We start from the raw sequence: 25,795 nt of genomic DNA on the forward strand, positions 1-25,795 counted from the left end.
GATGTCTATTGGGTATCCAAAGAGGAATGTCAAGTGGGCATTTGAAATCTCAGAGCTGGAGATAAAAATTGAGGTTCATCAGCATGTTGTACTTTTCTCTCTCATCTCTGCCAGGAAAAGGATAACTGTGTCTGTCTTTTTAATGCACTGCTCCTTCCCAAAATTATAAATTTATTTAAAGAGAATGCCATACTAGATAGGGGGAAAAAAAAAAAGAATGGATGATGGTCTGCAGAGTTGTTTTGGTGGGAGGATCTATAAAATTTGGTGAAGAGATATAAATAGTAAATAGAAGGAAGGAATTAAGGCTGGCTCCCAAAGTAGTACCATTAGTTAATTAGTTTGGGAAACTAGGGGAGTGGTAATTTGCATTTTTGGTCCCAGTTTTTCACCTTTGTCTACAGTCACACCCTTGCCATATATTATTACAGTAGGTGGGCATACTTCTACCCCTTGACTGTGAGTTTCATCATGTGACTACCTGAGATATTAACAAATATTATAAATAGAAGCTTGAAAAAGCTCTTCCATAATTGGACTTCCATTCTTTTGCATCTGCTATCATCTTGAGGACATGCCTAACCTAGCCCACTAAAGGATAAGATACATATGAAGCAAAGCCAAGATACCACAGCCAGCCCAGTCAGCCAAACCAAACCATCTTACAGCCAATCAAGCCCAGACGTTTGAGCAAATCTAACCAATGTCAACATGTAGCCAACTCCAACTGCAATCCATCCTTCTCTCCCATCTCTCCATTCCCAGACAATCATTCATTTGCTCTCTGTCTCTGAAGATAAGTTTGCATTTTCAAGAATTTTACAAAAATAGAATCTCACCATATATATTTTTTTAGTCTCACCACTTTCACTCAGCATAATTACTTTTATTTATTTATTTATTTATTTATTTATTTATTTATTTATTTATTTTGTATTTTTGTTTTTTGTTTTTGTTTTTTTTTGGTTTTTTTCCATGTAAGCCTTTTGTTTTAATAAATAAGACCGATTCATGGCTTAGATTCTAAATCACATTTACAGATGAGAAACGCTTCTAGGCCCAAACAGGTGAACAGTGAAGCTACTAGTGCTGGCAGGAATGCATGCCCCCCATGCATCTGAAGCCTAAAGAGCAGAGACTGAATGTCAGAGAACACCAGACACATCACCCTCTAGACTCGAGAACTGACAGCAGAAGACGAGAGGAAGAGCAGAGACTCAGGGAAGCTCCAGTAACCACCATCTGATACCCTCACCTTCATGCTACAGAAGCAAATGAAAGTTGTGCTACTTTCAGATAAGCTAAGAAGGAGGCTTCCTGATCATAGTAAGTGAAACTTTCTCTCATGTTAACAATTAGGCCAAGGGCATTAGCTACAGAGAGGATCCACTGATAAATACAGAATATCAGAAGAGCGAAGAGGAAGCCACACAGATATCTTGTTTCTTTAAATATCAGAAACTTCTGCATGACAGCAGGAGAGCAATGGATGAACTCCACCTCGCCCAAAGGTTTAGTCCAAAAAATTCCTGTTGGCATTTGCACCAAATAAGGCTCCCCGTACTTCTGGCATCATCTGCTGGGCTATAAGATCCAGCCGGCTTTCTAGGGTATTGGAAACTTTTACTTTACGATCCCCATTATAGATCTCAACTCCACCAGCTATTTCCTCAGGCAGGTAGGCCTCCTGATCAATTTGGACATCAACATCTTTTTTGGTGGCAATTTTGTACATAGGAATCGCTTTTTGCACTGCAGCCTTTACCAGAGGGAAATCCTGCTTCCTGCAATGAACAGTCATTCAGGGCTCTAACAATTGGTACAAACCCTGAAGGACCAGTCCATCCAGCAGCACCTGGTACCTGGTTGTATCTTTTACCACTTTGCTGAGTCTCTGTTTTGCTTCATTTAGTAGGTCTGTAATAAGGTCATCTCAAGATAAAAAGCTTTTGCACAGCAAAAGAAACAGTCAACAAAACCAAAAGACAACCGACAGAATGGGAGAAGATATTTGCAAACGACATATCAGATAAAGGGCTAGTATCCAAAATCTATAAAGAACTCATCAAACTCAACACCCAAAGAACAAAGAATCCAATCAAGAAATGGGCAGAAGACATGAACAGACATTTTTCCAAAGAAGACATCCAAATGGCCAAGAGACACATGAAAAAGTGCTCAACATCGCTCAGCATCAGGGAAATCCAAATCAAAACCTCAGTGAGATACCACCTCACACCAGTCAGAATGGCTAAAATTAACAAGTCAGGAAACGACAGATGTTGGCGGGGATGCGGAGAAAGGGGAACCCTCCTACACTGTTGGCGGGAATGCAAGCTGGTGCAGCCACTCTGGAAAACAGTATGGAGGTTCCTCAAAAAGTTGAAAACAGAGCTACCATATACGATCCAGCAATTGCACTACTGGGTATTTACCCCAAAGATACAAATGTAGGGATCCGAAGGGGTACGTGCACCCTGATGTTTATAGCAGCAATGTCCACAATAGCCAAACTATGGAAAGAGCCAAGATGTCCATTGACAGATGAATGGATAAAGAAGATGTGGTAAATATATATACAATGGAATATTATGCAGCCATCAAAAGGAATGAGATCTTGCCATTTGCAATGACGAGGATAGAACTGGAGGGTGTTATGCTGAGTGAAATAAGTCAATCGGAGAAAGACATGTATCATATGACCTCACTGATATGAGGAATTCTTGATCTCAGGAAACAAACAGAGGGTTGCTGGAATGGGGGGTGGGGTGGGAGGGATGGGGTGGCTGGGTGATAGATATTGGGGAGGGTATGTGCTATGATGGCTTTTATTGAACAAGAAGCCAATGAGAAAGCAGAGGAAATAGATGTGAAGGCAGAGGAAGAGTTCAACACTGAGAAAGGTCGTCTTGTGCAAACCCAAAGACTGAAGATTATGGACTACTACGAGAAGAAAGAAAAGCAGATTGAGCAGCAGAAGAAAATTCAGATGTCTAATTTGATGAATCAAGCAAGGCTCAAAGTCCTCAGCATAATTACTTTTAGATACATCTGTATTGTTGTATATATCAGTGGCTCTTCCTTTTTATTGCCGAGTAGCATTCCATTGTGCGGATATACCACACTTTGTTCTGATGGGTATTTGGGTTTTATGCAGTTTTCCAGTGAGCATACACTTTCATTTCTCTTGGGTAAACAAATATCTAGAAGTTGAATGGCTGAGTTATACAGTAATTATATGTTAATCTTTTAAGAAAATGTAAACTGTTTCCAAAGTGCTTGTACTGAACATCTGTGAATAAAAAGTTTTACTTACTCCTCTCAATATGGATGCCTTTTATTTATTTTTCTTTCATGATTGCACTTGCTTGAACCACCAGTACCACAGAAATAACAGAAGTGGTAAGACCACATATCCTTGCCTTGTTCTGATCTTAGGAGAGAAACATTCAGTTTTTCACCATTAGGTATGAAGTTGGCTATAGGATTCATAAAGGGATGTATATGCCCTTTTTTAGATTAAGGAAGTTCTACTCCTAATTTGCTAGAATTTTAATCATGAATGGATGTTGGATTATGAAAAGTATTTTTTATGCATCTATAATTCTCTTTCTAAAATATAAATGTAATCATTTGCTCTCTTGCCCATCAAAATCTTCCCATCACTTTTAGAATAATGTCCAGGTTTTTTATCATAATTATGTATCTCCCACCACTTCTCAAAACATACCCTGTGTTATACTGCCACCAAACTACATATACAGTTGACCCCTGAGCAACACAGGTTTGCACTGCATGGGTCCATGTATAGGCAGATTTTTTATATATATAAATACAGTACAGTACTGTAAATGTATTTTCTCTTCCCTATAATTTTTTTTAAGATTTTATTTATTTGAGAGAGAGAGTGAGCGAGAGAGAGAGAGAGAGCACAAGCCAGGGGGAGAGGCAGAGGGAGAAGTAGACTCTCCGGTGAGCAGGAAGCCCAATGCAACTTGCAACTCAGGGCTTGATCCCAGGACCCTGGGATCATGACCTGAGCCAAAGGCAGACGTTTAACCAACTGAGCCACCCAGGCGTCCCCTTGTGATTTTCTTAATGACATTTTTTTCTCTAGCTGACTTTATTGTAAAAATACAGTATATAATACATGTAACTTAAAGATCTGTCTTAATTGACTGTTTATGTTATTGGTAAGTCGTCTAGTCAATAGTAGCCTATTGTAGTTAAGTTTTGGGGTAATCAAAATTTATATGTGGATTTAACTGGGCCAGGGGTTAACACTCCTAACCCCACATTATTCAAGGGTCAACTCTAGTTCTATGAATGTATCAAATGCTATTTCAGGCCTCTGTGAATTTTCTCAGAAACCTGTTGTCCGGAATACCATCCTCCTCACCCCCTAACCCTTAAACGTGTCCTAGATAACCAATATTCAAGTGAACTCCAGCTGTCTTCTTTTAAACTCAACTGAAACATCACTTTGTGATCATTCCGTCTTCAGCGTTAAATTTGTGTTCATGCCTCTATTGTAGACGTTACTACCCTGCATATAATTATTTATTTCGTTGTCTCCCTCTTCAATAGATGAGTGAGGACAATGCAAAATGCTTAATAAAAAGTAGGCCCTCAAGGGGCGCCTGGGTGGCTCAGTTGGTTAAGTGGCTGCCTTTGGCTCAGGTCGTGATTCCAGGGTCCTGGGACTGAGCCCCACATAGGGTTCCATGCTCAGCAGGAAGCCTGCTTCTCCCTCTCCCACTCCCCCTACTTGTGTTCCCTCTCTTGCTGTCTCTCTCTCTGTCAAATAAATAAATAAATAAAATCTTAAAAAAAAAAAGTAGGCCCTTGATATAAGTGAAATAAGCCCTGTGAAACTCATTGAAGACTGAGAAGTTTTACAGAAAAATTTTTTTTTTTTTTAAAGATTTTATTTATTCATTTGAGACACAGAGATACAGAGAGAGAGCGAGAGCAGGAACACAAGCAGGGGGAGTGGGAGAGGGAGAAGCAGGCTTCCCGCCGAGCAGTGAGCCTGATGTGGGACTCGATCCCAGGACCCTGGGATCATGACCTGAGCCGAAGGCAGACGCTTAACCATCTGAGCCACCCAGGCGCCCCAGAAAATTTCTTTATAAAAAGCTAAGACATTATTATTTTTATATCATATTCTCTTGCAAAAAATGTATTCTTTTCTAAAAATGACTATGCAATGCAAATATTTATGAGATCCATAGTACTAAGATAGTATAATTATTATCATCACAGCTCTGCTGATGCATTAATACCTAAAGCCAACATCAAAATCTAGCTCTATATTGTCCACCAGGGCCCCAGCAGGATACTTTACATATATTTACAAATATTAATTCATTTAATCCTCATGAAAACCTTGTAAGCAGGTCATATTATCTCCATTTTACAAATACAAAAACACAAGCACAGAGAAATTAAACCATGGAGCTAAAAGTAGCAAACCTTGTCTTTCAAACTAGGTAGCTGGGCTGTAGAGCCTAGTCTTCACTTCCATGATATATTTAATAATAACCTTTACAAAGCACAAAGTAAAGATACCATTTCCATTTTTGTTTCTTTAGCTATATTAACAGAGTATAGTTATATCTAATTGTGCTGCATACAAAAAACAAGTATGGCTTCCAGATTCTCCACAGCGGAATTATGACTATATTATGAAATATAAGGAACACAAAAATGTTTCTTATCAACTTGAAATGTTCACTGACAACTAATAACTCAAAAGCCATGGCTTTAAAAACACTGGCTTAAAAACTTAACCTTCCTTCAATTTAGCATTTTAGGAAAAACTATCAAATAAAAGTGAGTTTAAAATAATTCTGTGTGATACATGGGTTTTATATGTACATATTACAGTTGTAAGGACATTTCTGAATTCTCGTATATTGGGTGTGTGAAATGTTCCATGAAACTCGAATACTTGTACAGACTTCACTTTGGGATAACATAATAATTAAGAAGGAGTAAGCATGAAAAACAGGAGTTTCAAATAGCCTCCCAAGTTAAGTATCCTTAATAACTTCCCTATTAATAATTTAATATAGTTCTGAAGATAGTAATGACTCATTTAAAAGACTATATGAAGTAGATTACCTGCAAATGGAACAGAACTTTTTTGTTTTTTTCTATTTCTGATGTTTGTGATTGTTGTTGCTTTGCAACTTGTTCTACAGCATCAGTTAATGAAGATGTGCCTTGGTTAGCCAGAGCTGAACAAAAGAATAAAGTATATAATAAAAATGTAAGTTGCAAACACTCTAAGTTATTGTTTCTTCACACATAGTCATGAAAAATACGATGTTTCTCTAAATAAAGTAGATTTAGGGTTGGTAATATTACCTTTCTGACTACAAACAAAACCAAAATCAAAAGCCATAATAAGACACAATTCAGAATTGCCTACTGCAATGTTATACCTGTTCCTGTATGGAACAGGATAAATATTTTGATTGTCCTCATTTTTTTAATCCAGACCACTTATACATATGCATAATTACAGTGCTATCATAATAACCATATAGCAATTATAGTTGATGAATTTTCAGTACAGGCCTGCATTTTTAGGTTGTTATGCCTTTTCTAAACACCATGTAAGTTTCTTCCTGGAGAAATTTAATAGCTTCCCTCTATTCTATTTGGCTATACATTTTAACACAATTATCCTATCATACTACCTTTTTGTTGCTGCTTATCTTTTAATTATTTATTTCTTAAGATTGCTTCATTACCTTCTTCAGGAACTCCTTGACTCTTCCTTTCTTTGTTGCCTGACATTCTACTTTGTCTCTTTCTCCCTTTTTTGTTCACCTTCTTTATGCCTACAAAATAATCAATATTGACAATTTTTCACTCTTCTTTGTTTTTTCCCCCCATCATTTATCCTGGTGATACTGAAAGCAAATTCACTGTCAAATACCTCATAGGGATGGCAATGATATTTCATCTTTGTTCCAAGAATTAAAATACAATGGTTAAGTCAGAGAGTTTTAGAGAAAATAGAACTGTATTTGAATCTTGGTTCTCTTGCTTTTTAGCTGTTATGATTTTGAGCAAGTTTCTTAACTTCTTTGATCATCAGGGTCCTCATCTGTAAAACCTCACAGGACTGTCATAATAAAGTAATATATGTAGCATGCTTAGCATAGTACCTTACATATATAGTGAGTAATTAATTACTATAGACTCTGTCTAGGGTTTCCTTTGCTAGTTCCTCCTCAGCTTTCTCATCTAGGTCAGTGTCCCAGTGCTAAGTCCTTAGGCCTCTTCTCTATACTCACTCTTCAGGTGATGTCATCTAGTTGCATAGCTTTAAAATCCACTTATAGGTTTTATTTATTTATATCTCTAACTTGAACATCCTTCTTGAGCTCCAGACTCATTCTAAATTGCCTACTTGGTATCTTCCCTCGGATTTTTACAGTCATTTCAACTTAATATATCCCAGACTGAACTCTTGATGTCTCTGTTCACTCCATCACCACCACTAAACCTGCTCCTTCATAGTCTCTTCCTTTCAATAAATTACAAGTTTTTCTTGTTCAGGCCCAAATCCCTGGAGACATTAGCAAGGAGGCCTCTAGAAGAGTGTAGAGCCCATGGAAATTCAACAAGACTTGCCCAAGATAATCATAAATGAGAGCTCACTGTTGATGTTTCATAGGCTCTTTGGGAAATCCTTTAAGACATTTTCCAAGTATATGGCCCAGGATTTCTGCCCTGATTGTTTACTCAAAGGACAAACCAGAATCTCGACTTTTCTCTTATATGCTGCATGCAATTCTTTTAGCAAAACTCATTGGTTCTACGTTTAAATTATATTGGAATCCATTCACTGCTTATCACTTCTAAATAGTATCTTAGTAGAGAAGCCTTCCCTCATAACCTTTAAAACAGGACCTCTCCTCCTTCATTCTCCCATTTCCTTACCCTGCGTGATTTTTCTTTTTCTTTTTTTTTTTTTTAAAGATTTTATTTATTTATTTGAGAGAGAGAGAATGAGAGACAGAGAGCATGAGAGGGAGGAGGGTCAGAGGGAGAAGCAGACTCCCTGCCGAGCAGGGAGCCTGATGCGGGACTCGATCCCGGGACTCCAGGATCATGACCTGAGCCGAAGGCAGTCGCTTAACCAACTGAGCCACCCAGGCGCCCCAGCCTGATTTTTCTTAATAGCATTTGCCACCACTGATATTTTATATACATTTGTTTCTTTTCTATCTCCTTTTACTAATGTAAGCTCCACCAGGGCAGAGATCTTAGAACAGTGCCTGGCACTTACTTAACAGGTGTCTATTTGTAGTCTATCTCCACTTCAATTTACCCTGTTCTAATGATAGAATTATGCTCCCAAAATACTGTTCCCACCATGTCAACATCACAGCCAATCTTTCAACTCCCATCATAGATGGCATCTTCTTTAAGAAGTCTTTCTTGGTAGATATGATCCTTCCCTCTCTTTAGTGCAATTGTTTCTATATCTCTATAACAGTTTAGGTCATACAGTAAGATAGAGCTAGCTTTGAACTCAGGTTGTACCACTTACTACTTTATTAGGTAAATTCTTTCCAAGCTGGGCCTAAGATTCTTTATCTATAAAACAGAAACGATAGTAATAACTGTCTCATTAGGACTATTGGGAGGACTACATGAAATAATGCATGACAGCATTTAGCAAATTCCTGCTACTCAAAAGTTTTTGTTCTTATTATTTCCATTATTTTATACTCTATTTCCCTATTAAACTGTAAGCTCCAGGAAGACAGATATAGTGTCTTATACATTTTTGTATTCCCTAAAAAATTTGGTGAAGAAATCTAAAAAATGAAGAAAATTAGATCTATATAACAAAAAATAAAATAACTGGTACTTCTTGATCTCTATTTCTGAAGCAACATAAATTGAAAAACTCTTGGGTGACATTTATTTAAACCAACTATTTGTGAAAGGATATCTACTTTAAAATTGGGAAGGTTTTAGGGGCGCCTAGGTGGCTCAGTCAGTTAAGTGTCTGCCTTTGGCTCAGGTCCATGATCTGGTCATGGGTGGGACTGAGCACCAAGTGAGGCTCCCTGCTCAGGGGTGGAGTCTGCTTCTCTCTCTCCCTCTGCCCCTCTCCCCACCCTCCCCATTTGTGCTCTCTCTCTCAAATAAATAAATAAAATCTTTAAAAAAATAAAATTGGGAAAGTTTTAGTTTTTTCTGGATCTCTATTGTAGAAGATAAAAATGAAAACTACTGCCACCTACTGATAATTCATTACAATTGCTTAAATCAATGAAAAGAGAGTTTAGACTAGACAGTATCAATTACTCTTTCATTCAAACCACATATATAGGTACATATAATATGCAAGGTATTGTGAGGAATATAAAGATGAATTAAGTGACTCTGATTTAAAAAAACAGTATCTACAGTATTCCATAGTAAATGTCCAATTTACATCTAAAACACATTTAGAAAAAATATTTTTAACTAAGAAAATTAGCTTTACAGAAAACAATGTAATGCAGATACTATATTAAACTACCATTCTCTTATAATAACTATAGTCAACATTTATTGAGTACTTACAATTAACTAGCATTTTTCTAAGTGCTTTTACAGGAATTATCTTTATTTTCCCTCAGAGCAATCCTATAAGCTAGATATTATTTTTATTTATATTTTGTAGATGAGTAAACTAAGACTTGGAGAAATTAAGAAATTAGCCAAAGGCCACACATCCAACAAGTAGGAAGGATGGAATTTGAAACAATTAGGATCCAAATTAACATTTATTAGGCACTTAATATGTACTAAAGCACTGGGATAAGCATGATTTGTGCATTATCTCTTTTCCATTGAAGAGGCAAACCCCTCTATTTGACCCTTGGGAGAATTTAAAAAGGCCATGGTTCCAGCTTTTGGAAACTCATCATCTGGTACCTCCTCCACATTAATGAGCAAAATAAAGCAAGACTGTCAAAATACCCTGGGGCTTTTGAGAGCTTTTAGCTTAGAAGAATTAAGAGGAGGCAATTGTACATGTGCATCCATATCACATAGGCACTGTTTTTGATTCTGAATGGGAAAAGCTATCATGTGAACCTGCCAGGTAGTTAAAGTAGTTAAGTTTATAATTTCATTCTACCCCTTTAGAATAGATACTTTATCAGAAAACAGATAATTTTTCCTTGTGTGAAACTGTTTTCTAAGGGCAGGGGGCTTAATATCTAAAGCTGACATTTAACTGAGAAAGCTAAAAAATTAGCCTGGGGAAAGATGAGATAAAAGAGTTCCTTGGTATCAAGCAAATTTTAAATTATGGTCTATATTTGCCATAAGCATGATGAAATCAGATTTGAGTGGTTCAATTCCAACAAGATAATAGTGGGAAAAATGTGACACACTGTACAAATGAGTAAGAATAAGACATATTTCAGGTAAAAAAAAGACCATAAGTGTTTTCAACCACATGTTTTCAAGAGAAGTTACAACATTATCAGAGTCATCCAAAGGAATTAATTCATTGAATCATTAAAAATTTATTCATACCTATTATATACTTGTGTGTTAGGATCTGCCAGGACTAGGCATTACTCTCTTCTTTGACTAGGCAGTGAGATTAAGGTTTCAGGATGCTGAAAACAAAATAAAACAAAAACCCAAAGGATTTGTACTGTTCTTTAACTTCCTATCAAAGACAATACAGACAACATTAATATATTATCCACATTGCTTCTAGCTTTCTACCAAAGGTGAGATTTCTCTGAATGTTCTGATAGTGCTGGACTACCAAATGTGTCCTTTTAAAGTGTAGACATATAGAGACTGATCAGCAGCTTGAATCCAAGCTTTAAGGGATGGCTAGGCCACTGTTTCAAATAGAAATGCCAGGCCTATGATGAAATCCAGTCATAATCTACCTGCTTGTTTCATCGAGAACAGTAAGAAGCAAGGTCTTCTGTTACTCTACAAGTAAGTGTGATTTCTAAACCATAAGGAGCTTGCAGTGGGTTGAATGGTGCCCCCCGCCACAAGTCTATATCCTAACCTCCAGAACCTGTGAATGTGGTCTTATTTGGAAAAATAGTCTTTGCAGATGTAATTAAGTTAAGTACCTTGGATGAGATCATCGTGGATTTAGGGTGGGCCCTAAATCCAGTGCAGGTAAGAGACTGGCTATGTAAAAAGTGGTCAGACCATATATAAATACAGCACTTTCACCCACAACGTGCAGCAACCAATTCAGGAAACCAATCCGCTATCTACAGTAACCAGACTAGGAAGCCATACTGCTATCTATGTCAGACTTGTAGGAAGCCAGACCACTATCTCTAATAACAATTCCAGAAGCCAAACAATAAGTCCTATAACAATTGGCCCCAAATGACCAGTATTTGATGAATAACTAACAGCTTCCCTACTTGGGGCCAATCAGAGAAAGCCAAAATGTACACTCTTAACCAATCACATAGGATGTCCTGCTTCTAGTTAGCCTACCTACAGCTTCCCCATGCCAGTAGCCTCCAATCGGGATATACCTGAAGATTTCCCCTTTTTCCACTCTTAAAGCTTTCCTACTCTGCCAACACACAAGTGATGGCTGACTCCCTTGCCATAGCAAACTCTGCATAAATAATTCTTTGCTTGTTCTCATATGGCTGGTCATTATTTCCACACAGGTGTTTTTACAGCAGAAAGGCAGAGGGAAATTTGAAACTCAGACACACATTAAGAAGACCATATGAGTATGAAGACATAGAGTCCCAAGTCACACAGTTATATACTATCAAGTTCATCCTTATAAAGTGTACACTTCAGTGTTTAATTGACTTTTTCAACTTATTACTAGGCTATGGGTTCAGACTGCATCAATGAGAGGGTTTCTTTTGTATGAACAAAATGCTACGGAAGAAGCAATTAATTCTGCCTGGTGAGGGAATGGGGATTCAAGGAAAGTTATGATTGAGGTTGAAAGATCTTAAATAAGTAGCAGTTAGGTAAGCATAAAAAGAGAAGGGTGTTCTAAGTAAAAGGAATAGCATATGTATGGGATAAAATCTTGTAGCTCATCCAAGAAACAGCCTTTAGTTTGAGTGGCTTGGGAATAAGGCAGTTGTTTTTCAAACCTAATTATGCATCTGAATCATCTGTATAGATTAAAGCAAAATAAACAGCAAAGAAAAACATGCCCAGACTTGACTCCCAGAGATTCTGATTCAAATGTATATCGAGTGGAGTCCCTAGATTTAGTTTTAAGTTCTGCTTGTAGTTCTGATGTACAGCCAGGAGAACCACTGGAGTGGGTCAGTGGAGATGAGGTAAGAGAGTTAGATGAGGGCAGATAGTCTAGGAGCAAATGGTGAAAGGAAATGGTATGTAAATACAACACAATGACAAACTATCTCTTCCCTGACAGCTTTCCTATTTTGAAATATTTTTAAATTTTTTACTGCCACTACTGTTTCATGAAAGAAAATGAATTCCCATCATTGTCTATAAAAACAGGGATAAATGTTTTAAACCAGTGTTGTAACTCAAAAGATCTCTATTTTGCTTAAGGTAATATTTAACATAAAACAAACTCAGAGAGTGTAGAGTGTACCTTCTGATCAGGTGTACCATCTACCGCTCAGGGCTCTTAACAAATGCCCCACAAAAATCATGAAAATACAAATTGTGACAAAAATATCTGTGAGGGATACTGAACAGCAAGTTCCTATTCTGGGTTGGTGATCCCATTACCTAGTCAAATAGAATGGAAGCACTTGCCCACCTCCAAGTGCTCTTCTAAACTCCTAGATATCTAGGACTCTTTCTCTTTCAGGCAAAACTTCTTCAGCACTTATTGTCTGAGCAACAATAAAGACAAAAGGGACCTCTCCTTCCACCATAACCAGTTCCACAGGAAGCAACCTTTCTCCTACTCTTCAATGGCTGAACAGATTGTCCCTTTATCTTAGCACCTGCCCTCCATGTAGTAGTAGCTGTTCGCTATTTCTAAATAAACGTTATACTCTTTGAGGTTAGACAAGGGAGGCTAATTTATCACAATTCTAAGAGTTACTGTCTTCTAATTTTCTACCAGTGACACAGATTTTTAAACGGCCTGACGAGTCTCTGTCAGTACCAATAAAGGAGCTGTAAAGAGTGTTGGTCCAGTCAGCAAGTAAGGTGGAATCTGCAAAAAGGCAAAGGAAGGTTCAACCCAAGCGTTTCTGGGAACAAAAAAACCACACTGTAAAAAACACCAAGCACAACAAACAAACTCCACCCAAGGAGGCCGATTAGTTGAACCCTGGATGGGGCGAACTGCCAAGGGATAACACAGGCTGTCTCAGGGTTGGGCTCTGGTGATTAAACCAAGTTGTCTGACCCACACTGCGCGTCCTCAAGCGTTGGGGGAGAGCGCTTCCATTCGCAGAAGGGAGTCTGCCATCTGTTCCCCGGGTCGCTCCCGCCGCCCTGCTCCCCTCACCGACTCGTTCCCCTCACCTGGCCCGCTCTCCCGCCGCCCTGCTCCCCTCCCCGGCCCATCAGCCTTCCAGCCGCCCTACTCCCCTCACCGACCCGCCCTCCCGCCGCCCTGCTCCCCTCCCCGGCCCATCAGCCTTCCAGCCGCCCTACTCCCCTCACCGACCCGCCCTCCCGCCGCCCAGCTCCCCTCACCCGCCCGCAAGCCTCTCAGCCGCCCGGCTCCCCTCAGGGGCCAGCAAGCCTGCCAGTCGCCCCGCTTCTCTCACCTGCGCGCCTGACGTCCCTCCCCACTCAAGGGCCCGCCCTCCGCCCCGCCCCCTCACGGGCCCGCCTCCCTCGAGCGCCCCTCGTGGCTCGCCGCCCCGGCCCCCGCCAGCTGACCCGGCGGGCGCCTGCTAGAGGGCTCTGGTTCCTGTTTCTCTTACCTCAGCGGGGCGGCGGAGGACGGCCTCGACGGGCTGCGCTGACCCGGAACTCCTGAGGCGGCTGCGAGGGCCGGCGCTCGGCTCCTCCCGGGCTTTCCCCGCGCCTCTCGGTGCCCAGCCCTCTTCCCCCGAACTCGCTCGTGCCTCCCTGCGGGTCGCTGGCCTGACCCGGCCCGGTCCTCCGCAGTCGCGGGGCCCCAGCCGTCGTGCCCACGCCAGGCCGGGCGCCCGTGGTCGGTCGGCGGTGAGGTGGGTGCGGTGGGGCAGGCGCTGCTGCGGCGGAGTCGCGGGGTCGGGCTTAGAATTCCAGGTGCCACGCTCGTGGCTTCCGGGTTCCGTCCAGGCTGTGGGCGGCGGGTGGCGGCGGCCGGGCGCCTCGGAGCTCGCGGAAGACTGAGAGTACGAGCCAAGGCGGAGCGCCGGCAGGCGGTACGGGGAAAACTGCCTGCGTTGTGCGTCGGTGGGTCAGAAAGTCCCAAGGGGGCGGGTGGAGGCGGTGGAGGCGCCAGGGCTGGTGGGGACGCCAGGGCAGGTGGAGACCGAGCGCAGGACCGGGCGGGGCGGGGAGGACAGATGCTTTTTGCGGCATTTCCCAAGGCAGAAGGGAGTATGGTCGTCACCCCCCTCGCTGCTCTCGTTTTTCAAAATTGGCGAAATGAACCTCAGTGGGAGCCCAGTTCGGTACGGAGTGGAGGTTGGGAGTGGCTGCAGGAGAAAAGCGTCCCGGGCCAAGGGGGTCACCACCAAAGGCGGCCCCTGAAGAGAAACCGACTGCCAGGGCTGGGAGGGGAGAAGATCCGCGCCGGGGAGAGCGGGTGATGGTGGTGCTGGTACCGAGTAAGGAAGTAGGTGGGTAGCACGTCTGATCCAAATCACTCACCTGGAGTGCTGTGTAAATCCTGGAATCGTCTCAGCTTTTATCCCCTTAAAAAATGTGTATTTTAGGTGCAGCTCCCATTAACCTATTGAAGGCCCCGATATTTCATATGAAGGGTGTGACCTAACATGCCAGTCATGTCCGGATTAATGATATACATATAAGATAAATTGACACCCTGTAATTAAAAAGCAGGACTTTGTCTAAGTTAATAAGTAATTCCCGGGCGCCTGGGTGGCTCAGTTGGTTAAGCGACTGCCTTCGGCTCAGGTCATGATCTTGGAGTCCTGGGATCGAGTTCCACGTCGGCCTCCCTGCTCAGCAGGGAGTCTGCCTCTCTCTCTGACCCTCCCCCCTCTCATGCTATCTCATTCTCTCTCAAATAAATAAATAAAATCTTTAAAAAAAAAAAATCTTAAAAAAATAAGTAATTCCCTACTTAAAATTTGCTGTGTGAAAAAACATCACACACACAGAGTAACTGTTGTTCTGCTGGAAAGATGTACAAATCACTTTCACAAAACAAATTAAGAGATGGTTCCACTCATGGTTCTCTTAGGACAAATAATGGACTATCTTTGCTTGGAATCGTCTAGATCTACTATTTTGTTACGTTTTTAGATCAGTGAAACTTTTTTTTTTTTTAAAACGTAGGTACAAATTTGTAACTATGAGAAGATTGATATAATTTTGCATTCTTAGGCTAATTTTTCTTTATAGGTGATTTCTAGGAGGTACAGAAATCTTTGAAGGGCTTTGTACCATATTGAAGGATGGCAGAAGCAGTGTTGATTGATTTCTTTGGTTTGAAATTTAACTCTCAGAAAAACAGTCATCAGGCATTACTGAAGACATTGAATGCTGTCCGATACCACCATGCTGCCAAGGCCAAGTTTCTTTGCATAATGTGTTGCAATAACATCAGCTGTGAAAGGAATGGTGCACATAATAACTGTGAATTAGAAGCAAGCAATGGATTATCAACTCTCCTGAGAGAATTTGAGACTGTTAGCAATCCTAGTATGGCTGCCTCCTTGTATACTATTAAGCAAAAAATTGATGAAAAAAATTTGAGCAGCATTAAGGTAATTGTACCCATGCACCGGAAGACATTACTGAAGGCTTTTATTGATCAACTCTTCACCAATGTTTACAGTTTTGAGTTTGAAGACTTACAGGTGACTTTGAGGGGAGTTCCTCTGAAACAATCCACTGAAATAGACATGATCACAGCTCAAGAAGTAGAAGCAATCCAGAAAGAAATACAAACATATTTGAGAAGTCTGCCAGCACTGAAAGGAGAGTTAACCATTATCACATCTCCTTTGATCTCAGGTACGTTAAACACTGTTGTTTCTACTGTATACATGAAAAACTAGTCTTTCTTTAGAGCTTGTTCGCCTTTTTTCCCCTCCTTTCTTTTGTAGACTATAGGTTTATGAGCTCATTGGCATCAGTTGCAACATGGGAGTGTGAGGGATGTCAAGGGATATCAAGGGATAGTCCCTTCAGAGCCACCCTTAATAAATAAATTTGTTTTATGCAAATTCAGTTTTAAGACAAATCCCCCAGCCTTCCTTTAAAATGAGATTTATGACCCTAAGCATCTCCTATTTAGAAATTGTGATACCTTAACTCATTGGCACCTTCACAGAAGAATGAAATTTTAGCAAGTCAATCTTACTTCTTGGTTAAATGATATTTAGTGTGGGCTATATGCTGTTAGGAATAACAAAGACAAAGGGGACAGAAGATACTCTGAAGAGCAATAATCCCATGGGGATGGTAAAGAAAACACAAAGTCATATGTAACAAGAACACATGAAGTACACAGTGCTGTAGAAATTGGAAGCCAGGAAAACATGCAGCTTGAGGTGATCATAGAAAGTCTTAGTGAGACACTGGGTTTGTAACATTTTATAGTCTTTTGTATAGTGTATTTTTAATCTTTATTACTTCTATTCAACAGATATTTTCTTACATGGATTTACTACAAGAACAGGTGGAATATCTTACATCCCAACTCTTAGCTCATTCAATCTCTTCAGTAGTTCCAAAAGGAGAGATCCCAAGGTCGTTGTTCAAGAAAATCTGCGTAGGTTGGGGAATGCTGCAGGATTTAATGTGGAGAAATTTTACCGAATAAAGGTAAAATTTTGTTTCATGTTTTAGAATATCTAAAGTATATTCTTGACTGTGCTAATGACTACATGGACTTTAATCAAGCTATTTAACTTTTGCATCTTGTGTTTTATCTAAAATTTTAGGATAATGCTTATGGTTGTTTTTCTTAGATCTGTACACTATAGCCTAAAAATCAATTCTATGATAGGTATCTTTCACCTGAAGTTCAATGTATCTAAAAGTACAGTCAATTCTTATAGTACCACTGCCCTTTTTGATTTAGAAGGAAGATTCCAGAATGGTGGGAAAGGCCATTATTTTCTAAATCAGCATTCGGAGGAACTAGGATCTCTATTGATGCTTTGTTTCTTACAGAATTCTAGCTTTATTTGGGTCAGGAAAAGTAAAAATATCTTTAATTTGGTAATTAATTTAACTTCTTTCCATAAATAGTACTTTATGGAAAGTGCTGCGAGATTTACCCATCTCTAGTAGGAGATATTTGTGATGGACTTTATTAAATTGTTAAGTGTTAAAGTCTGTTTTCCTTTGCATAAAATATGCAGAGATTATAATACCAAAAGTTAAATGACAAGTAAGTTTGGTATTTTACCATATAAGTGATATTTTTAATGCTTATTAGTAATATTAAACTAGTTATATAATTTTATACAAAATGAGCATTTTCAGAAAAAGCTTATGGTATGAGAAATTCTTCTTTCAAAATATTTTTATCACACATCTTTGGTATTAGACTGATCATGCCAGTGATGTCTGGATTATGGAAAGGAAGGAACCTGAATCTTATGATGGAATCACCACAAATCAGAGGGGAGTCACAATAGCAGCTCTTGCTGCTGACTGTATACCAATTGTTTTTGCTGATCCTGTCAGGAAAGCATGTGGTGTTGCTCACTCTGGTAAGTATACTTAATTAAGCATTTAGGATTTTACCAGTTTTGTAGTATAGGAAAAATTATAATTTCTTTCTGCTGGGCATGACAGTTAATTACTTTACATGGTACTAAGTGTAAAAATAGGGATAGAGACAGGATACTTTTATTATAGGAGCAGATAAAAGCAGTACCTAAGTCAAATTATGTGAATCAGAGTAGAATTCCCAAAGGAAGCAATACCCAGGCTGATTCCTGAGGAATTTATAGGACTTGACTAGGTGCCAGGGTTTCTCAGCAGGGTCGCTATTAACATTTTGGGCAAGATAATCTTATATTGCAGTTTGCTTGGCTTTCAAAATTCCTAATGCCAGTAGCACCCCCAGTTGTTGTAATAACAACAAAAAAAGCTCCTACATGCTTTTCAGAGCACTCCAAAGGGAGTGGTACTGCCTCTGGTTGAGAACCCTTGAAGTCTAGGCAATGGGGAATAGGAAGATAAGGCATGTCGGAGAAAGGTATTCATTGAAGATGAAGGTGCAGCAGCATGTGTAGAGGTATGGAGTTAAGAAGCAAGATATGTTTGGAAAACTGCATTTATTTTAATATGTTATAGTCTAGTGCCTTTAACTATTCTGTAAAGTTAAGAACAAAGGATTTTTAAATATTGTGTTAAGGTTATGGAATTTTGTTTCTGAAGGTATTTTAAAATGCTATTTGGATTATCCTGTGGTTATAACTTTGTGAAATGAGGGATGATCTTTTAGAGTTCCTTCTGCTTGTAAATCTCTGACTACTTTGCTTTTTAGACAAAAGATAAATAAGGAAGTGGCATATTTTTCTTTTGATCTGGCTAAACTTATAGGATTGGATGACTAGCAGTGAGATTTATGATTTGACAGTATCAGAAAGTTATTTAACATTTGAGTCTTATTTCCTAGATACAAAAAGAGAATCTTATTTGTTATTTCTTAGGTTTTGAAACATTATTTTTAAATACCAAAGATCAAAGCTGTCAAAATGAAACACTCTTGAATGAAGTTAAAGGTCTGACACTTTCTGATTTTTAAAACTTGTCATAAAGCCACAGTAATCAAAACAGTATGGTACTGGCATAAAGACAGACATATAGACCAATGGAATAAAAGAAAGTGCCCAGAAATAAACATTTGCATATATGATCAGAAGATTTTAACAAGGTACCTAGAGTATATACAGTGGGGAAAGGACAGTCTCCAACAAATAGTGCTGAGAAAACTGGATATTCACATGCAAAAGAATGACGTTAGATCCTTATCTTACATCATATATAAAAATTAACTCAAAATAGGTTAAAGACCCAGCGCATGGGTAGCTCAGATGGTTGGGCATCTGCCTTCAGCTCAGGTCTTGATCCCAGAGTCCTGGGTTCAACCCCACATGAGGCTCCTGGCTGGCTCAGCGGGAAGCCTGATTCTCCTTCTCCCTCTCCCTCTCCCCCTGCTTGTGTGCTCTCTCTGTCTCTCTCTCTCAAATGAATAAATCTTTAAAAAAAAAAAATAGGTTAAAGACCTAAATGTAAGAGCTAAATCTATAAAACTTATCAAAGTGTAAATCCTTGTGAACTTGGATTAGGCAGTGGTTTCATAGAAACAACACCAAAAGCACAAGAAACAAGAGTAAAGACAGATGAATTGGAATTCATCAAAATTAAAAAACTATGCATCAAAGGACACAGTCAACAAAGTTAAAAGGCAGCCCATGGAATGGGAGAAAATATTTGCAATTCATGTATCTGATAAGGGGTTAATGTCCAGAATATATTAAGAACTCCTACAACTCAACAACAGAAAATATCAACAACTCAGTTAAAAATGGGCAAAAGGCTTGAATAGACATTTCTTCAAACATGATAAGCAAATGGCCAGTAAGCAAATGGTGAAAAGATGTTTAATGTCACTAATAATTAGGGAAATGCCATCAAAACTAATGAGATATCACCTCACACCCATTAGGATAGCTAATACTAAAAAAAACAAACAAAAAATAACAAATGTTGGTGAAGATGTGGAGAAATTATAACTCTGATGCACAGTTGGTGGGAATGTAAAGTGGTAAGCTGCTATAGAAAATAGTATGGTAGTTCCTCAAAAATTTTAAAATAGAATTACCATATGATCCAGCAATTCTACTTCTGGGTGTCTATCCAAAAGAATTGAAAGCAGGATCTTGACAAGATACTTGCACACTCGTGCTTATAGCAGGATTATCCATAATAGCAGAGAGGTGGAAGCAATCTAGGTGTCCCTAGATGGATGATTAGATAAGCAAAATGTGATATATACATACAATGGAATATTATTTAGCATTAAAAAGGAAGGAAATCCTAACACCTGAATGAAGACCTTGAGGACATTATGCTAAATGTAATAAGTCAGTCACAAAAAGACACTGTAAGATTCCACTTATATGAGGTACGTGAAGTAGTCAAATTCATAGAAACAGAAAGTAGAATGGTGGGTGCTGGGGTGCTGGGGGAAAGTGGTGAGGGGGAATTGTTATTTAATGGGCATAGAGTTTTAGTTTTGCAAGATGAAAAAGTTCTAGAACTTGGTAGCACAACAATGTGAATATATTTAATACTACTGAAGTATACACTTAAAAAGAGTTAAAATGGTAAATTTTATGCTATGTATATTTCCCCCCCAATTTAAAAAAATGTGAATAAAAAGTGAAGGAGAGAAAGAAGACTAACATGGTATAATACCAGTGGAAACTGAAAGTGTAGAATATTTTTAAAGGAAGTGGAAAGGACCTCCCATTAAGTATCTCTCCCATGTCAGATGCTTTGCATAGTGTACCTCATTTAAAAACCAGTGTTTCAGTTAATTGATTACTTAGCTTAATTAATTGATTTTGTGATTCATTTGCTATTTCTGACTTTGAAAAAAAGAAACTGACTCTGCTCATTTTTAAGTTAGATATAAATCAAGGTGAAATGTTATGTTTTAACTTCCCTTATCTCTTTTTCTTCCTATTTACCAGGTTGGAGGGGTACTTTGTTAGGTATTGCTATGGCTACAGTGAATGCTATGATCACAGAATATGGCTGTAGTTTGGAAGACATTATTGTTATACTAGGACCTTCAGTAGGACCTTGCTGTTTTACTCTGCCAAGGGAATCAGCAAAGGGATTTCATAATCTTGATCCTGAATGTGTACGGTTATTTGATTCACCAAATCCCTGTGTTGACATTCGTAAAGCCACCAGGTATGTTTGATTTCATTCCAGAACTGCAAGTTTGGTTATTGCTTATTGTTTCTAAAATGAAAATTATTTTAGACAACAATTAGTAACTCCAATAAAAATTGAGGTGGTGGATAAATAAGTAGCTGACATACACATATATAAAAACTTATTTTGATTATGAAATATATTCTCATCTACATTTGACTAACAAATTTTCCTGTTATCTCTTAATTGACTTTAAAGTGAAGGAAGATATATTTGGCATATAGTTTTGAGAGATCTACTTAAACTTCATATAGAAAAGTTGCATGTACTTCATAGCCCTTCTTCAGCTAAAATCTCTAATGTAATAAACTATCAGGAAGATGATATTTTAAAATTATTTTTGTTCTCTAATTAACTAGAGGAATATATTTCTTAGCAAAAATGTTAGATAATATAAGCACATAGTCACTTTCAAGCTTTTTATGGTCCCTTTCAATTTTGAATTATGAAATTTTGCTATTAAAAGCCATTATTTGTCTTTTCTAAAAAAGAAAATTGTCTGATCTGAGTTGTGTTTCTATTCGTCAACAAAACCTTGCCCAGATTCTGCATGATTTAGCACAGTAGAAAGGATTGAAGTTGATTCTTAAAGGTACTTGTGGAAATAGTATCACTAATTTATAGTCATATTTCATATTGTAAAGTGTTACGGAGAAGCAACTTCTCTGTGAAAAATTTTTTAATAGGAGGACAAGAGATGGGAAGGCCAAATGACTAAAAAGCATGCTCTGTCTGAACCAAATGAATCTTTCTGCAAATACCCTGGTAACTTTAGAAGTTTCTTCTAAATAAGTACTTGATTTTGATTATAAAATTCTGTACCCAGGTCATGTCTGCAGGACAATATAGAAGGTTTTACAGTTCATATATGAACTTAGATTAATGGTGATAAAATCTTCCATTTCTTGACTTTTTCATGTTTTATATCTGTAAACCAATTTGCATTGTTTCAAGCAAATCTTTCCCAGAATTCTTTTACACCAGTATCCATATGTATATATTTTTTACTGCTTTGGCTATTGGTAAAATAAACTCTTGGTATCTTTTGCAAAATCTTTATCCTAAGGATTCTTCTAGAACGGGGAGGAATTCTACCACAGAATATCCAGGACCTGAACCAAGATCTTAACCTCTGTACATCCTGCCATCCTGACAAGTTTTTCTCCCATGTCCGAGATGGCCTTAATTTTGGTACACAGATTGGCTTCATATCAATTAGAGAATGAGGTACAGTAGGTTCTTTCTCTCTCTTTACTTCTCTCCTTCCTGTTTCCACCTTTCCCTCCCCTCATTTTTAAAAATAACTAATTATATTTAACTTTACCCCTTTATTCTTGGAGGAAGAATTAAGTTTCTACTTTTTAGTGAAGCAATAGAGGTAGAAAAGTTAATTTTTAGGGGCATGCTCTAATATATAGAATAGCCACTCCTTTTCCTAGTTAATCAAGAATAATCAGGCCAGCATTTAGAATAAATATAAAATCATTTATTTAAAAAATCCTGTATGTATACCATTTATCACCTATGTACTTGACATCAGTATATTTCCTATCATAACACCTTTATACCTTTCTTTTTTATTCTTTTGATTTTTGAGAAGAAATCTTTGCATAAAGATTTTAAATTCTAGGATAATAAAAAGTCCTCACATATCCAAACTGGCTTGGTTTTCAACTAGATTTGCAACTGATTATCTATAGCAAGGGTTGGCTAATTTTCTTTAAAGGGTAGATAGTAAATATTTTAGGTTGTGGTACATACAGTCTCTGTCTCAACTACTTAGCTTTGCTATTATAGAGCAAAAGCAGATATAACAACACAAACAAATGAGTTTGACTGTGTTTCAATAAAACTTTATTTATAAAAAACAGGTGAGGGGCCAGGCAGGTTTGGCACACAGGCTATAATTTGCTGATACACGATCTGTAGTCATTGAGTAAGACTGAGTATAATTTCATTAAATTAGTATTTATTTCAGATTTTTTTTAGTTATACAAAAATATTTCATGACAGTGATTTAGTGCTGACCCTTTAGCATATATCTAATTTTCCTTAAGTTTACTCTTAACTGAATTAATATTATTTTTAATCTTCACAATGTCTTTAACTCTTTAATATACAAAAGACTTTAGTAGGCTTAATGATCCTTACCTTGATATTGTAATAGCACTAGTAAGAATCTTATATTTGTTTTCTATGTATTTTTACAGATACTTGACTGGATTTTTATACAACTATTTCTTGCCTCCTTCTAAACTGACTACAAGAGAGAAATTTAGCTGTTTGATTTACTTAAAACCAAAAGGATTACAATGGATAATTCATCTTTAGGTATATTTTCACTATTCTCCAAAGCCAAATGACTTTCACTTGATTCTAGTAAAATCTAGATGAGGATTAGTCTTAAAGTTTGTTCTGTTTGTTATATAAATCAGGAATAGGTCTCTTCAGTTCATTATTTACTGGGTACACCCTATTTGTCAGGCATTGTGTGAAACCTAAGTGAATCAAAGTGAATAAGACCTTTTCTCCTTGAGTCTAATGCAGTGGAGGAGATAAACACTTATAATACTTTAATTTTAATAGCAGTGGAAGAGTACAGAAGAAGGAAGGGTTGAGAAAGTGCTATAGAGAAAATGATATATCACATGGACCCAAAAGATGTACAGGCTTTTGATAAATGAAGAACAACCATAACAGGTAGAGGGAACACCATGAACTAGGGCATGAAATTGAAAGTGTAAAACATGTTCTAGAGAGAGAAGGGTGTAGGCAGAAGTTACTAGAAAAACAGGTTGGAAAGAGATTAGTTAGTCTCAAATGCCATGTCAAAGAGTTTAGAGTTGATTTTCTGGATAAAGAGTAGGCATAAAAAGTAGGGGAGTGTTTTTATTTCCTTAGCGTCATTTGTAACAGGATGGATTTAAATTGTGAGAGACCAAAGCAGAGCGACTTTTTTAAGAGGCAAAATACTTTAAAAAAGAAACAATGAAGACAGTGGAATTAAGATGGAGGAGAGTAGATGAAGAGATATTTCAGACATAGAATCAGTAGATCCTCTTAATAAATAATGAAGATGACAGGTGAGGAAGAGTGGAGAAGTCATTGATGACTCCAAGATTTCTGCTTGGTTGACTATCAACAACAGCAAAAAGGGGAAGGAAGATGTTTGGGAAAAGGGAGAAGAATAATGAGTTTGACATGCAGACTGAAGTATATCCAGATGGAAATATTTGGTCAATAACTAGAAATACAGACGTCACATCTTGGTGGGAGCTGAGAGAAAGATACAGATTTAGAAGTTGGCTATGCAGAGATGAGGCCTGAATCTGTTGGAGTAGGCTGAATCATCTAGACAGAACTACAGGGTGAGAAAAAGGAGGTTCAAGTGTGAAACCTCATATAAACCTACATTTGAAGAATCAGAAGCTAAACCAGTAAAAAAAAAAAAAGATGAATCATTAGAAATAAGGGGGGAAAAAACAGAGTATACTTATTTTGAAGAAAATAGCCAGCATGAATGTAAGAGGTACTCAGAATTTCCAGAGATACAAGGTACAAGAAATTTTCAGAGATAGAATAAAATGAGGACTGAGAAGGAAGCCAGTGGATTAACCATATCAAAGCTGTTCTACAAGCAATGGTGGCAGAGTCTGATTTCAGTGCATTGAGGAGGAGGATGCATAAGTGTCCTCTCTTCTTTGATAGTATTTACTAGAGAAAATAAAGTACTGGGGGTTGTATCTCAAAGGAAGGGGTATTTTTTTTTTTTGATCAGTACGTTTAAGTATATTTGTAGGCTGAAGAGAGGAGTCAAGCTGTTTTCACTTGGGAGAAAATGGTGTGACATGTAATATATGACATGTTATTTTTAATGTGAGTAGTTATATTGCGTCTTAAAAAATTTTCTTATTATACATTTGTTTCTAACTGAACATGTAGTAGAATAATGCAAAATTACGTTTGTTAGGTATTTACAAAGGACTTTTACATACATTATCTCATTTTACCTTTATAGCTACTCTGAAATACATAGGTCAGTTGTTACTCTTTTTATTCAGGTGAGAAAACAGTCTCGTTGGAGCTTAAAATCATATAATTTGTGGTAAAATAAGATTTGAACCCATATCTTGTGACTTAAAATCTCATTTCAGATTTTATAGTTAATCAAAGCTATCTAAGTTAATTTTTATTTTCAACTTTTTGTTAATATCATCCATTCATACATTCAGCCAAAATTTTGTTGAGATACAAGGATAGGTTAAAAAAAATATAGTCGTAGCCTTTCAGATGTTTAATATCTAGTGAAAGGTGGCAGTCAATAAACCAGCAATTTCAATATTGTGATTTATGTTGTACAGCTGTCGCAACCTGATACCTTATTTAGTTGAATTCTTCTAAGCAACTCATAGCTCAGTGTAAAATTTAAATAAAATACCTCATTTCTTCCAGTTGGCGAAAGGCATTAAACACAAAACATAGGACAATAATTTCAAACTCATGCAAAAAACTTTTCTGTTTAATGATAACTATAAAGATAAAGAATAATTTCACACATTTAGAAAGGTTGATAATTTTCCAGTTCTGTGCATTATTTTTTTGAAGTTTACAAATTTACAGGAGTATTAGGTGGCTGGGGCACCTGGGTGGCTCAGTCAGTTAGGTGTCTGCCTTCTGCTCAGGTCTAATCCCAGGGTCCTAAGATTGAGCCCCA

General features: G+C 37.9%; 2 protein-coding genes across 4 annotated transcripts in view; one reads left to right on the plus strand and one right to left on the minus strand.

The window, feature by feature from the left end:
- Window positions 1-14,031, minus strand: part of CCDC122 (coiled-coil domain containing 122) — a 34,077-nt gene extending 20,046 nt beyond the window's left edge. Inside the window, exons 1-4 of one of the 2 annotated variants that reach the window (XM_035003327.1) lie at window positions 13,914-14,031; window positions 10,564-10,649; window positions 6,762-6,851; window positions 6,127-6,242 (exon numbers count right to left, since the gene is read on the minus strand). In XM_035003327.1, the coding sequence (XP_034859218.1) occupies window positions 6,127-6,242; window positions 6,762-6,807 (162 nt within the window). In that variant the 5' untranslated portion in view covers window positions 6,808-6,851; window positions 10,564-10,649; window positions 13,914-14,031. The remainder of the gene's footprint in view (window positions 1-6,126; window positions 6,243-6,761; window positions 6,852-10,563; window positions 10,650-13,913) is intronic. The other variant, XM_035003328.1, reaches the window with a different exon arrangement.
- Window positions 13,873-23,859, plus strand: LACC1 (laccase domain containing 1). 2 transcript variants are annotated; one of them, XM_035003325.1, is made up of 7 exons: window positions 13,873-14,162; window positions 15,511-16,125; window positions 16,760-16,938; window positions 17,669-17,834; window positions 20,832-21,057; window positions 22,148-22,308; window positions 23,292-23,859. In XM_035003325.1, the coding sequence occupies exons 2-6, from the start codon at window positions 15,564-15,566 to the stop codon at window positions 22,305-22,307; spliced, it is 1,293 nt and encodes a 430-aa protein (XP_034859216.1). In that variant the 5' UTR covers window positions 13,873-14,162; window positions 15,511-15,563; the 3' UTR covers window position 22,308; window positions 23,292-23,859. The 2 variants fall into 2 exon arrangements, with proteins under 2 accessions (XP_034859216.1, XP_034859217.1); XM_035003326.1 differs by lacking the exon at window positions 13,873-14,162 and having other exon boundaries at window positions 15,310-16,125.
- The last annotated feature ends 1,936 nt before the right edge of the window (window positions 23,860-25,795 follow it).

The sequence above is a fragment of the Mirounga leonina genome, unplaced genomic scaffold (genome assembly GCF_011800145.1).
Source record: "Mirounga leonina isolate KUSES-001 unplaced genomic scaffold, KU_Mleo_1.0 Mir_127, whole genome shotgun sequence".
In the NCBI taxonomy this organism is placed as follows: domain Eukaryota; kingdom Metazoa; phylum Chordata; class Mammalia; order Carnivora; family Phocidae; genus Mirounga; species Mirounga leonina.